Source organism: Polypterus senegalus, chromosome 11, assembly GCF_016835505.1.
Source record: "Polypterus senegalus isolate Bchr_013 chromosome 11, ASM1683550v1, whole genome shotgun sequence".
NCBI lineage: Eukaryota > Metazoa > Chordata > Cladistia > Polypteriformes > Polypteridae > Polypterus > Polypterus senegalus.
In genome coordinates this window covers 32,914,463-32,930,076 of record NC_053164.1, presented here as the reverse complement: position 1 = coordinate 32,930,076, position 15,614 = coordinate 32,914,463, and the positions used below count along the sequence as shown (strand labels likewise).

The window sequence follows — 15,614 nt, the reverse complement described above, 5'->3', positions numbered from 1 at the left end:
CAGGCAGGTGTGAGTGCATCTGCACATAGTGAGGTGAAGACTTTTGGAGGATGGCCTGGTGTCAAGAAGGGCAGCAAAGAAGCCACGTCTCTCCAAAAAAAACATCAGGGACAGAGTGATATTCTGCAAAAGGCGCAGGGATTGGACTGCTGAGGACTGGGGTAAAGTCATTTTCTCTGATGAATCCCCTTCCTAATTGTTTGGGGCATCCAGAAAAAAAAAATTCCAGAAAAGAAAAGGTGAGCGCTACCATCAGTCCTGTGTCATGCCAACAGTAAAGCATCCTGAGACCATTCATGTGTGGGGTTGCTTCTCAACCAAGGCAGTGGGCTCACTCAAAATTTTGCCTAAGAACACAGCCATGAATAAAGAATGTGACCAGAACATCCTCCGAAAGCAACTTCTCCCAACCATCCAAGAACAGTTTGGAGGTGAACAATGCTGTTTCTTCAGCATGATGTACCACAAGGCAAAAGTGATTACTAAGTGGTTCCGGGAACAAAACATTGAAATTTTGGGTCCACGGCCAGAAAACTCCCCAGACCTTAATCTCAGTGAGAACTTGTGGTCAATCCTCACGAGGCAGGTGGACAAACAAAAACCCACAAATTCTAACAAACTCCAAGCATTGATTATGCAAGAATGGGCTGCCATCAGTCAGGATTTGGCCAAGAAGTTAATTGGCAGCATGCCAGGGTGAATTGCAGAGGTCTTGAAAAAGGGCCAATTGCATAAACTTAATATAATGGTCAATAAAAGTATTTGAAACATATGAAATGCTTGTAATTATACTTCAGCATACCATAGAAACATCTGACAAAAAGATCTAAAAACACTGAAGCAGCAAACTTTGTGAAAACCAATACTTGTGTCATTCTCAAAACTTTTGACCATGACTGTACACCTCAAAAATGATAATTATGATGCACAGACTATTTAGGTCTATTTTTAAAGGGCCAATGATATGTATTTGCACTGAAGAACTTTTATTGGTTTTTCATCAGTTTATATCTGCTACCTGATGTAACTTCTCAGGGAACTGAGCGACAGGTCAACAGTATCTCTGGCAACCTTCTCTCCATCATGTCTGCTGTGCTGGAAGACATTAACCGACTGGCAAGGACATATATCTTGTTTTTGTATGCTATGGGTGTACATACATAAAACATAACATGTTTTTGCCAACATAAAAAAGGCATTCTGCAGCAGTGTTCTGTTCTCGTTATGTATTTGGAGCAATTTACTGCACTCATATTGCAAAAAGAGCACCTAGCAAGAACAAAACTGCTTTTATTAACTAAAAGCAGTTACATTCCATTAATGCACAACTCATGTGATTCCATGATGCGGCTGACTAACATACAGTGCATCCGGAACGTATTCACAGCGCATCACTTTTCCCACTTTTTGTTATACTACAGCCTTATTCCAAAATGGATTAAATTCATTTTTTCCTCAGAATTCTACACACAACACCCCATAATGATAACGTGAAAAATGTTTACTTGAGATTTTTGCACATTTATTAAAAATTAAAAAATTGAGAAAGCACATGTACATAAGTATTCACAGCCTTTGCCATGAAGCTCAAAATTGAGCTCAGGTACATCCTGTTTCCCCTGATCATCCTTGAGATGTTTCTGCAGCTTAATTGGAGTCCACCTGTGGTAAATTCAGTTGACTGGACACGATTTGGAAAGGCACACACCTGTCTATATAAGGTCCCACAGTTGACAGTTTATGTCAGAGCACAAACCAAGCATGAAGTCAAAGGAATTGTCTGTAGACCACCGAGACAAGATTGTCTCGAGGCACAAATCTGGGGAAGGTTACAGAAAAATTTCTGCTGCTTTGAAGGTCCCAATGGCCTCCATCATCCGTAAGTGGAAGAAGTTCGAAACCACCAGGACTTTTCCTAGAGCTGGCCAACCATCTAAAATGAGCGATCAGGGGAGAAGGGCCTTAGTCAGGGAGGTGACCAAGAGCCCGATGGTCACTCTGTTAGAGTTCCACAGGTCCTCTGTGGAGAGAGGAGAACCTGTCAGAAGGACAACCATCTCTGCAGCAATCCATCAATCAGGCCTGTATGGTAGAGTGGCCAGACGGAAGACACTCCTTAGTAAAAGGCACATGGCAGCTCGTCTGGAGTTTGCCAAAAGGCACCTGAAGGACTCTCAGACCATGAGAAACAAATAATTTTCTGGACTGATGAGACAAAAACTGAACTCTTTGGTGTGAATGCCAGGAATCACGTTTGGAGAAAACCAGACACCGCTCGTCACCAGGCCAATGCCATCCCTACAGTGAAGCATGGTGGTGGCAGCATCATGCTGTGGGAATGTTTTTCAGCAGCAGGAACTGTGAGACTAGTCAGGATAAAGGGAAAGATGACTGCAGCAATGTACAGAGACATCCTGGATGAAAACCTTCTCCAGAGTGCTCTTGACCTCAGACTGGGGCTACGGTTCATCTTTCAGCAGGACGATGACCTTAAGCACACAGCCAAGATATCAATGGAGTGGCTTCGGGACAACTCTGTGAATGTCCTTGAGTGGCCCAGCCAGAGCCCAGACTTGAATCCGATTGAACATCTCTGGAGAGATCTTAAAATGGCTGTGCACCGACGCTTCCCATCCAACCTGATGGAGCTTGAGAGGTGCTGCAAAGAGGAATGGGCGAAACTGGCCAAGGATAGGTGTGCCAAGCTTGTGGCATCATATTCAAAAAGATTTGAGGCTGTAATTGCTGCCAAAGGTGCATCGACAAAGTATTGAGCAAAGGCTGTGAATACTTATGCACATGTGATTTCTCAGTTTTTTTATTTTTAATAAATTTGCAAAAACCTCAAGCAAACTTTTTTTCACATTGTCATTATGGGGTGTTGTGTGTAGAATTCTGAGGAAAAAATTAATTTAATCCATTTTGGAATAAGGCTGTAACATAACAAAATGTGGAAAAAGTGATGCTCTGTGAATACTTCCCGGATGCACTGTAGTGTCACAGTGGCCTGGGTAAACCCATGACTCATTTATTTTGAGGCAAAGCAGCTTTGGCAGATATGATAGTGCTGCCCATGGTAAATGGCTTGCTAGCAAGATAACTGGCTGACCCCCACAGTTTTTCATATGGCCTGTACTATTTATTGTAACAGCAATCTTTTCACTACATGTGCCAGGTTATAGTGGCTACCCACACCCATTCAGACACTGGCATCTTACACCTTTCATGCAGAAGCGAGGCATTATGCATATGTATGAGGTTGATTAGCATGCTCCGTATACAAATGTTTCAGGGCAGGGTTTACAAGGTTGTTGTGATTTATAAAAGGTAAATTACATAGAATGTAACAATTGCCTGAAAAAGGGACCGGAGTTGCATTGAAAGCTTGCATATTGTAATATTTTTAGTAAGCCAATAAAAGGTGCCATTTTGCTTGACTTCTCACTACATCCATTATGGCTACAGCACACTAGTACTATAGAAACGTTAGTAAGTTAAAGCTTACAACTATTCTAAGCAATCAGTCCGTTTATAATGCCAGCTATAATAGCGAGGATAATGTAAATAGTAAAGTGGAAAACTTTAACTCTAAAGTAAGAACTGCTGTTGACATAGTTGCACCTGAAAAGACAGTTAAAAAATCCTCTAGTACTGTTATTCCATGGAAGACCCAAAGAGTGTCTGATTTAAAAAGAACATGTCGTAGAGCTGAGCGTAAATGGAGGAAAACTAAACTAACTATCCACTATGAAATATTAAAAGTTAAAATAACAGAATACAATAACACTGTCCGTCTTGAGAGGCGCTGCTATTTCTCTAATATTATAAATAACAATGCTAGTAATCCCAGAGTCTTATTTTCAACAATTGACCGTCTGTTAAACCCAGGGAACACAAAGGAATGCCCCCAGAATACTTCCAGTGAAACCTGTGAGAACATTGCTGTATTTTTCACTCAAAAAATTAATGATATTAGAGATAACATAGTATATCTCGAACACTGCAGAACCTCCAAAGCCCGGTACTCGTTATAAACAAATTAAATGCTTTCACCAGGATAGATTTACCTGAATTACATAGTATAATCTCTCAACTGAAATCCTCCACCTGCGTCCTTGACCCAATACCAACCAGGTTTTTCAAAGAAATATCAGGCGTTCTAATTGACAATATTCTGGACATAGTAAATTCGTCATTAGATACGGGGGTCTTTCCAGACTGTCTTAAGACTGCTGTAATTAAACCCCTTCTTAAGAAACATAATCTTGACCCCTCTGCCTTTGAAAATTTTAGACCCATTTCTAACCTGCCCTTCTTAAGTAAAATTTTAGAGAAGGCAGTCATTATGCAGTTAAATGACCACCTAAATAAACATGCTATTCTTGATACTTTTCAGTCAGGCTTCAGAACAAATCACAGTACAGAAACTGCACTTGTTAAAGTAGTAAATGACTTCTGGGTAAATGCAGACAGAGGCCATTTATCTGTTCTCATCCTCTTAGATCTGAGTGCTGCATTTGACACCATTGATCATAATATTCTTAGAAATCGCCTTAGTCAATGGGTGGGCCTCTCTGGCAGTGTCTTAAATTGGTTTGAATCCTACCTGGCAGGGAGAAAATTCTTTGTGAGTTGTGGTAATCAAATCTCAAAGACACATGACACACAGCTGTACTTATCTATAGCACCTGATGACTCCGACTCTTTCGATACACTAACACAATGTCTTACTGGTATTTCTGAATGGATGAATAGTAATTTTCTCAAACTAAATAAAGAGAAAACTGAAATTTTGGTAATTGGCAATAATGGATTCAGCGAGGTTATCAGAAATAAACTTAATGCACTAGGATTAAAAGTTAAGACGGAAGTAAAAAATTTAGGGGTAACCGTTGACTGTAATCTGAATTTTAAATCGCATATTCATCAGACCACCAGGACAGCATTTTTTCATTTAAGAAACATAGCTAAAGTTAGACCTCTTATATCATTGAAAGATGCTGAGAAATTAATTCACGCTTTTGTTTTCAGTAGACTAGATTACTGTAACGCACTCCTCTCAGGACTACCCAAAAAAGACATAAATCATTTGCAACGAGTGCAGAATGCAGCTGCTAGAATCCTAACTGGGAAAAGAAAATCCAACACATTTCTCCAGTTTTGATGTCACTACACTGGTTGCCTGTGTCATTCAGGATTGACTTTAAAATACTGCTTATGGTTTATAAAGCCTTAAATAATCTCGCTCCATCTTATATATCGGAATGCCTGACACGTTATATTCCAAATCGTAACCTTAGATCTTCAAATGAGTGTCTCCTTATAATTCCAAAAGCTAAACTTAAAAGAAGTGGTGAGGCGGCCTTCTGCTGCTATGCACCTAAAATCTGGAATAGCCTGCCGATAGGAATTCGCCAGGCAAATACAGTGGAGCAATTTAAAACACTGCTGAAAACACATTACTTTAACATGGCCTTTTTATAACTTCACTTTAACATAATCCTGATACTCTGTATGTTCAATTCTTCATAATAACTATTCATGGTGGCTCTAAAATCCGTACTGACCCCTACTCTCTCTTCTGTTTCTTTTTCCGGTTTCTTTGTGGTGGCCACCACCACCTACTCAAAGCATCATGATGCTCCAACAATGATGGACTGAAAGCCAGAAGTCTACGTGACCATCATCATCAGGTCCTTCCATGAAAATATGATGATTTATGTTAGGTAGAATGCCCAGAGGGGACTGGGCGGTCTCTTGGTCTGGAACCCCTACAGATTTTATTTTTTCTCCAGCTTTTGGAGTTTTTTTTTGTTTTTCTGTCCACCCTGGCCATCGGACCTTACTCTTATTCTATGTTAATTAATGTTGACTTATGTTTATTTTTTATTGTGTCTTCTATTTTTCTATTCATTTTGTAAAGCACTTTGAGCTACATTTTTTTGTATGAATATGTGCTATATAAATAAATGTTGATTGATTGATTGATAAGGCAGATTTTATAAAAACTTTTTTTTTTGTCATGCGCATACTTTCACATTTGAATCCATGCAAAGTTTTATAAATGAGTCCATATCTCTTCAGTTTGTTCCTTAATCACTCAGGCCAATCAAAACTTCTAACTAGTAGCATCTAAGAAGAGTATAGACAGTGTAATTAATTATAGTGGATGGGATGCTGGTTACCCCAACCATGTAACTGCCTGTGAAGTTTGCAGGATATCTCCATATCTGCAAGAATATCCTCCATTCCTGTAAACAACACATTTGTGAGGTATACTGACAACACTGATGCTCTGTACAAAAGAGGACAGAGCCGACTATACTTCCTTAGAAGGCTGGTGCCCTTCAACATCTGCAATAAGATGCTGCAGATGTTCTATCAGACGGATGTGGCGAGCACCCTCTTCTACGCGGTGGTGTGCTGGGGAAGTAACATAAAGATGAGGGACGCCTCACACCTGGACAAACTGTTGAGGAAGGCAGGCTCTATTGTAGGCATGGAACTGGATAGTTTGACATCTGTGGCAGAGCAACGGGCACTGACCAGGATTCTGTCAGTCATGGAGAATCCACTGTATCCACTAAACAGTAACAGTCATCTCCAGACAGAGGAGCAGCTTCAGCGACAGACTGCTGTCACTGTCCTGCTCCACTGACAGACTGAGGAGATCATTCCTCCCCCACACTTTGTGACTCTTTAATTCCACCCGGGGGAGTAAACGTTAACACTACACAAGATTATAGACTGTTATACCTGCCTCACACTCTCCACCTTGCATTTTTTAACTTGCACTGCTCCCTTTTTTTTACTGCTCTTTAATTAATATTGTTTTTATCAGTATGCTGTTGCTGGAGTATGTGAATTTCCCCTTGGGGATTAATAAAGTATCTATCTATCTAAACTGGCCCAATATGAGCAAGTTTGCCCTGCAATAGACTGGCACACTGTCCAGGCACACTGTCTAGGGTTGGTAATCAACTCCCTATGACCCTGCGATGCATGAGCAAGTAAGAAAATGGTGGGTGGTGATAGTATATTGAATACAAATTACTTGTTGGGTGTTATGTTACCTTTTGTTATTGATACATGACTGGGTATTGATGTTTCATCTGTTTTATTTCTGGCGGTTTAACTAAGAAAAGCATAAAAACTAAATCCAATAAACTACACCAGTCAGTTTCTAAACAGGAGCTTGGAAGGAGGAGGTGTGCTCTAATGATCCTTAGTGAACTGGTTGTTTTTTTTTACGTGTTTATTAAATATAGCTCTTTTTTAAACAACCATTCTCATATCTACACAGCTCTAGAGAGTTTCATTTCTCCCTGCAGACAAGATATCCTGCACTCTGAGCTGACACAGGCACAAAAAAAAGGACACAACTGTTGCATCAGCCTAGCAACAGGATATAGAGCCACCATTTTAGAGACACAGCAAAATTCATTTTAGCTATCCATATTCTAAACCCACTTTATTCCAGTAATGGGTCAATTAAAGATGGAGCCTTTCCTGGCAGGAATGAACTCTGGACATGATGCCAGCCTATGAGTGGGAATACAAAACCACACAAGAGCTTCCAGTTAACCCTGCATTGACATTTGAGGGAGCTGGAGCACCTGGAAGAAAATTCAGGTAGATATGATAAACATATTCAGACTCTAAACAATGAGCGACTGGACTATTACTCAAACACAGGTCCCCGGAGCTATGAGGTAGCAGGGTTTACTACAGTGCAATTATTTTATCCATAACTTAAATGTAGTTGAAAAACATTTTAAAATAGCAGTGCCCCACAGCACTTTGACATTAGTTAATTTCTCAGCCGAGTGTGTTCATGTGGGGTTCCACCGACAATTCAAATACACAACTGTCAATAGATACACAAGTATGAATTAATAATAATAATAATAATTCTTTACATTTATATAGCACTTTTTCCACTACTCAAACTGCTTCCACACAGGGAGGACCCAGGGCAAGAACCCATTACTGCAAGCCAGCAGTGCTACCTGTGTTGACCCATTGAGACCCATTTCCACCCATCACTATTTGAAAATAGCTGGCAGTTTCCTTCCACTGACTAATGATAAGCTATTAGATCAATTACCCTGCTTAAACTGACAGAGAAAGGATGTACTGTAAATGCAATATGTAATGGACTGTCTTTAAATAGTGATGATTCTTGTCTAGACCCCACTCCAACTCCTTGCAACCCTAAATAAGAAAAAGCATACCAAGAAAACTAATGCTTGAAAGGATAACTCTTTAAATATTTGTAATTATTTTCAAGATGACAAAAAAAATGCTTTAGGGAGATTTCTAAAATACAACTGCTTTGCCTACAGGATTACCTCAGACGTAAGCTACCCTGTACAGACTGGAGCTTTTCAGTGGTACAACATATTCACTCTTGCTCTTTGGCCCTTGAGGGGAAATGAATAATTAAACAAATCACCTATCTCGAGTTTAAAAAACAAAAAAAGGACTTAAGGCTTTCCTCTCAAATTAACTTCGCCTTGGACCACCAAGGCAGCCTGGGAGCCACGGTCACTCCGTACCATGCCTGGGGAGCTGGGCGAGGCTCCGTGTGAATATCTACCACAGTGGAGTCACATATGCCCAACTCTCACGTAAGCTCAGAGGAGTTTCTCTCTTAACATGTGTGAAAGGGCGTGGTTTAAAAAAAATATAAAACCAATCCAGCTTCAGCCGAGATCTGATCCTCCAAGCCAGCGATTTTTAAAAGGATAACCTAAAGGCTGTTCTTAGATGACTAGAAAAATTTTGTTTGCTCTCTCATCTGATTTTATCAATTTACTGCTTTATTTCTTTTTCACTCAAAATATGTTTGTCTCAGCAAAATGCCATGCAAAATTGTAAAGTGCTACATTAAATTTTAATGACTGGTTGACCTAGGTCTGCCAAACACCAATTTTCCCTAAGGTTACTTTCATCAACTGAGGGTTTTACTTTGTCTCTTCCATTAGCAGATGTTCACATGACCCTTAAGAATTTTAAGATAATACCTGCCTGTTTTTATTGTATTATTTTGGATATTACATAAATTATTACCTGTATAATGTTTTATCACACAGGTGGGTTTTTCTCCTAACGTTGTGTATTCCAATTATGACGATTTGTGGATCTCTAGGAGTCCTTTGGTGATGGAGCACTAAACAAGAATGACAAACTAAAAAACATTTTTTTACAATGCAATAAAAAATAGAGGCTTTGGTTATTTTTTAACTGCCTAACTTTCTGTAAATGGTTAGACCTTAACTTTTATTTGAGATCACAATACAGGAAGCAGGCATCCAATCGTGACTTTATTTTTAAAGGAATTGCAGTATTCTGCCCAACAGAATTGGAATGAAGGTTTAGGATTTGCATGGACATATCTAAATCTGTGATGGACTTCAGTCTAAACTGCGGTTTGTTCCTACCTCACACTTCAAGCCTGCAGCTTCTCTTTGATCCTTTTACGGCTAACTTCTTGCAAATGAATACACAACTTTGGGATATTGATCAATGACAATTTGTCCTTAACTGACCATGTTGCTACATTCTCTTGGTCTTGTAGATTCAATCTATATAATATCTGCAAGATCAGACTATATCTGACAGGGTATGTAGAACAACTACTGGTCCAGGCTTTGGTCTTGTCACATTTGCACTACTGCAACTTTCTAATGGCAGGAGTACCAACTTGTGTCACCAAACCACTGCAGAAGATTTAAAATTTATTGGCATGTCTGGTGTTCAAGCAGCCGAGGTGAGCATATATCACACTACATTGGCTCTCTGTGCAGTACATATTAAGATCAAATCCTTCATGCTTGCCCACAGAATAGTCAATGCCTCTTTACTTATATACATGGGGACACTTATGAAGTCCTATGGTCTTTCTCAACCTCTTAGGACTGCCAGTGAATGGCGCCTGGTGATGGCATCACTGCTTGGTATCAAATTTCAGTCCAGACTCTTTCCATGTATAGCTCCTTGCAGGTGAAACGAGCTGACCACCTTCATTTGAAATTGTGAATCATTCAAAGTGTGAATGATTTAAGAAGAGTTTAAGACCCTTTTACTCAGTGAATTTAACTAATTAATATTAGCTGTTAGAATTTTTAACTAGCTTGAATTTAGTTCTGAGCTGTTTACTTGTGGTGGCTAATTTTGCAACTTTGTCCAGTAACACATTTTCCCAGAAATATCGCCCAGGTTGAGGTTTATTCGATAATGTTGACCTCTTTTGTACGTCGCTTTGGATAAAAGGGTCTGCTAAGCAATTATGTGTAAATGTAAATGATATGCGGTTGTAAAAAAAACGGATGGAGGAAACCATAGAGGTATAATGTGCACAATAAAATGTCTGAAATCAGGTCAGCCCTTTCTTTCTATTTAAATGAATGCCCTTTAGCGAACAGAAGTGAACCAGAAAAAATCGTTGAGCATACGGTTTCTGATCAGTTATGCAATCTTAACTGTATAGCGCCTTTCAGGGTGAGCACCATCACAAGTCATATAATATAAGCATTAATATATAGGATATTCGGTGTAGAGATTCAGTTGTAAGGTAATATGGCTATATGTGACATCTGAAGCAATACTAGCAACCAGATAAGCGTGGTAGTTGATCCAGATACCACACCGAGATGCTATCAACGAATCTGGAGACAGTGCACACACGATGCGTTTCCCAATTCACAGACCACAAGCAATAAACTGAGCCCCGACTCACTGCTACAAGCACCTCCGAGCATTTAATTCTCTACACTACCCCATCACCTTCCCCGTCCCTCACAAACCTTGGTAGGGCTTGATTAACGAATGCTCTCGCTTCAGATATTCGTCGATTTGATGGCCACCATCGCCTCGGCAGTTCGACAGTTTGAGAAGCAAAACGAACAGCGCCAAATGAAACATCTTCCCTCTATTCTACACGTTAACCGAACCGCTGAATCCCTGTGAACTCTGGCCTACTAGGACCTTGCAGTGGCAGCGGCCATAGTGACCCGCCTTATGACTGGATCTTGCTTCCTAATGGATAAGCAGATTCATGCATTTTTTCGATTGGACAATCTAACCGTCACTCAATGGTTTCCGTGACTCCCCTCCACGACCTTTCTAGTAAACAAACGATTCGTGAGGGAGTGGCCGAGAGATGCAGCCAATAACACGTTAGTCCCACCTTTTTCTTTATGTTACGGCTACACTGTTGGCTGTTAGTAAAAAGGAGGCGGGAAGGACCGGCATAAGGCAAAAAATTGTCGTAGGGCGAGAACGAGAAAACGAAGGGAAAAGTTTCTTAGGGATAAGACATACCGGCAGTTTGAATCACACTCGAGTTGGCCATTTATTTATTTAGTTTTGCCACGATTGTTTCTATATTTAGTTAAATTAAATTTTAAGCAGAAGACTAGTATCACTTAGTCGATAATTGGAAGGATATGTTTACAGTAATGTTGTCAAAATGAACATAATAAACTAATTCAATCTTTAGTTATTGATCGATCGATCAATCCATTCATTCTTTGTACAAGCAGTTATTTTTTACCATGTTTAGTTTTCTGAAGTCATAGCTTTAAGTCCCTGGTGTGTTTTCAGTTAATATGGGATTGAATACGTTTCTGTTCTGATCTGAAAAAAAAGTATTTTTTTGGAATAAAGTAGCACCTTGTAACAGAATGACTGCCAACATTCTATATGCAAGATTACTTTGTCACATACACTATTACACACGGCCGACTCAACCACTTGGGTGAATTAGGTGATCTCCTAGGGTGGCAAAAATTGGTGGTGGCATTTTTCATTTTTAAAACAGACCTATGAAAACTCGGACTCAGTATAACTGTCGAATTATTATATAATATTATATTATCATTTTTCCCTTATGAGTGTATTTGTCTGGACCAATGTTGTAAACAGACATTGCTATAAGTGATCAACCGCCCACGTCAACATTTTCAAATTGTAAATCCATTGTTTTGTATCCAAACCCTGCATACTTTGCTGTCCCCAGTCCTGTCTCCAGGTCTCAATTTACAGGTGTGGCAGTGATGATTCCACTCAAAGCAAAGGAAGTGGCGGGGTGCATTTACAGCTTCACCTAGGGTATAAAAATGTTTGAGTTGGTTCTGCACAAGCAGTAAATGTCTTGTTCTACTACTCCAAATATGCAAAAGAGAGTAAAAACTTAAGAGAAATAGAAAAACAAATTAGGACTAGAACGATGAAAACACCACAAAAATAACATGCTGTACCCACTGTTTTCAAATCAAATGTAAATGCCTTTAAATGTAATCCTGTGGTACATCTGGGCAGGTCTGACCATCTTTCTGCCACTTACTAAATATATGTCATGTAATTTTCTAACCTGCTTAATTCAGACCAGGGCAGCCCTGAGGCAAGGGATCTGCACTTGCAATCAGAAGGTTGCCAGTTTGAATCCCATAATGCCAGAAGTGACTCTACTCCATTGGGCCCTTGAACAAGGCCATTAAACTTGAATTGCTACATCCTGGGTATGAAGTTAACCAGTATCCAGCCCTGCAAGGAGGTTCTCCAACTTACAGGGAAAACTTGGGTGTTGGTTGCAGGATTGGCACTCCAACCACCATAAAAAGCCCCAAACTGTTCCAGTCTGGTGCTGAGGTGTCACTCGCTGCACTTGGCTCCCAATCCAGGTGGTTTGTCATGTAGTGGGTGCAACAATGTGCTAATGGTGCATGCTCTCAATCTCTGTCACTCTTAATTCAAACCAGATTTTATATATAATACAGCTAAATATAAACAACTTAAATTTCTAATATAAACTAGCAATATACAGGTACAGTAAACAAGATGTAACATCCATCCATTATCCAACCCACTATATCCTAACTACAAGGTCACGGGGGTCTGCTGGAGTCAATCCCAGCCAACACAGGGCGCTAGGCAGGAAACAAACCCTGGGCATGGCGCCAGCCCACTGCAGGGCACGCACACACACACCTACAGACAATTTAGAGTCGCCAATGCACCTAACCTGCATGTCTTTGGACTATGGGAGAAAACCGGAGTATCCGGAGAAAACCCACACAGACACAGGGAGAACATGCAAACTCCACACACGCACCCAGGTCTCCTTACTGCGAGGCAGCAGTGCTACCCACTGCGCCACTGTGCCGCCCAGACAAATGCAATAACAGAATAATATACTGTATACAATATATATATACTGTTTATATATATTATGTGGACTATAAGCCGCCAGATGGAGCCCTCCCTGCAATGTGGAGATGCCTCGAATTCCAGCAGGGCATCATGGACTATGGAGTTTTAATACACAGCCCTGCTGGATAACGTCGGGGCCGCCAGGGGACACTGCAGGGAGGCACAGAGATTTGTTTTCCATACAGCCCGTACTTCCATGTCACGAGGACGGAAGAAATAAAGTGCTTCCGGGCTGATGAAGAAAAGAAGACTTTTGATCTGACCCGGAAATGATAGAAAGTCACATGGACTGAGGGTTCAGAAGCACTTCCGTGTTACAGACTATATAAAGGACTGTGGGAGATCCCAGAGTTGAGCTGAACTGAGAGGAAGGGTGGCAACACGTCTGGGAGAGTGGAGGATTTGTTATTGATTATTGTAGTGTTGATTTATGAGTATTGTGGAGTGGGGGGTGCTTTGTGCACTTTATTATTGGAATAAAGTCATTTATTGGACTTTTACCTGGTGTCTGGCGTCTCATCTGAGGGTTCAAGGGGACGACAGCGCCCCCTATCTGTCACAATATATATATATATATATTTATGTATGTAGTGTTACACATGTGTGCATATTGCGCTCCTTCAAGGCTCAGAGAAGGTAGACATTACCACCAGGGGACAAGTTTGCTGCTGTCAATTATTGTCACTATCAGACTACAGTCAGACAATGCCTCACCATGGTCCCAGTAGTCTCTCAAGCCACACATGTTGTGGGGTACAAAAATTGTACATTTTGGACTATATTTTCATTATATTTTGCTTAAGACAACAACAGATTAACTAAATTCAGGACACAAAGCATACCCTCTTCCCGATTGTACCTCACTTTTAAAACAGCTGTTCCAGCAAAGAAAGATATGCTGGTGCCTAAGGCTATCGATGTATAACCTGGGCATCTGGGACAACAAGTTGCTAAATTGGTTCACAGCCTGTGAAAAGAAGACGTGCCGTTAGTACTGAGCAACATCAAAAGTTTTATTGTTTGGGAAAAATGGATGTCCTCAAGATTAAAGAATGTGAGTGAATCCATTGATCATATTGAGAGCCAGCCAATCAGGTGTATCTGTGTAGAATTTTATAATAAATATGCCTTGTCTGAAAAGCAACATTAGGGACGAAGATGTCAGGAGAAGAGAACAGAGCGATGTCAGAAGAGGGCGCAGGCAACGTGAGGCCATTTCCATCTGATCATCAGAAAAGCATCCAATGAACAACTACAAGTGCTAGATCACAAGCCGCCTGCGACATTCATCCTTGTCATCTTTAACTTTTTCATAAGCTTTTTCTAAAGACAATATATATCCAGACATTACTATAAGTCCTATTTTCTATTATTCTTTGTTCTACTGGTATTATTATTCCTGTAATAAATACCATGCTGCTTTTAACTTTCTATGCTTTGTCTTAATGTCTAGAGTGATTGAAGTAATAAGGTAGATTTCTTTGAGCACCTGGTGCAGCCGGAGGTTTGCCATTATCTCTCTGCAGCGAGGTTTATTAAGGCTGCGGGTGAGAGCTTCACCCATTAGTAGGGAACAGTACGTAAAGTAAGGTATTCATGGCTGATAAATGGCCTATAGTCAAGGATGCTGAGTCTTTGTATGTCTGAATATTTTCTTAGGGACCAAAATTAATATTTAGGTCTGAGATATATTTAAAACATTGCATGTTGCTCATGCCAATAATAAGTAAGTCACTTGAAGTGCTGAGAGAGTGACAGGCTGTGTTATTCCTAAGGCACTTGTGTGGTTTAAAGTGCTAGAGGTTAAAGAGCTGTGTGTGTGTCATTCATGGGGCACTGTTGTGGTAAGGGTCTGTGTGTATGTGTGTTTCTATGTATGTGTGTGAAAATCTTAAGGTGTGTCAGTAGACCAAACCAGTAACGACTCTGATGAGCACATTTACCCTAGGTAAAGGGTAAGTAGAAGGATATACCACGATAATACAATGTCCCTTCCAGGTCCACAGTTTTATATGTAGCCCACTGGTACTGAAGTGGGTGTCTTTAGTTTTGACCTTATTGAGAAACCAAGAGACAGAGAGAAGACATGTTCTTCTGTAAGTGAAAGATCTTTTGTTATTGTTAACAACAGATTTTGGCTTTGATTTACTGCAATTTAAACCCTTGTCTGATGAGTCTACTATATATATATATATACAGTATATATACTGTGTATATATATATATATATATATATATATATATATATATATATATATATATATATATATATATATATATATATATATATATATATATATATATTGTGGCGGCCAGGTCCCATGCTTGGCTGGGACATCCCTTCTACTTATGTTCCGGGGGAGCAGCCATAGGCTCCTCAGTACCTCCCCCAGGATGCTT

General features: G+C 40.1%; 1 protein-coding gene across 2 annotated transcripts in view; it reads right to left on the bottom strand.

Annotated features, from left to right (window-relative positions):
• Positions 1–11,019, bottom strand: part of lman2la (lectin, mannose-binding 2-like a) — a 62,729-nt gene extending 51,710 nt beyond the window's left edge. For both annotated transcript variants that reach the window (XM_039768298.1, XM_039768299.1), the window contains exon 1: positions 10,809–11,019. In XM_039768298.1, the coding sequence (XP_039624232.1) occupies positions 10,809–10,926 (118 nt within the window). In that variant the 5' untranslated portion in view covers positions 10,927–11,019. The remainder of the gene's footprint in view (positions 1–10,808) is intronic.
• Positions 11,020–15,614: the final 4,595 nt, after the last annotated feature.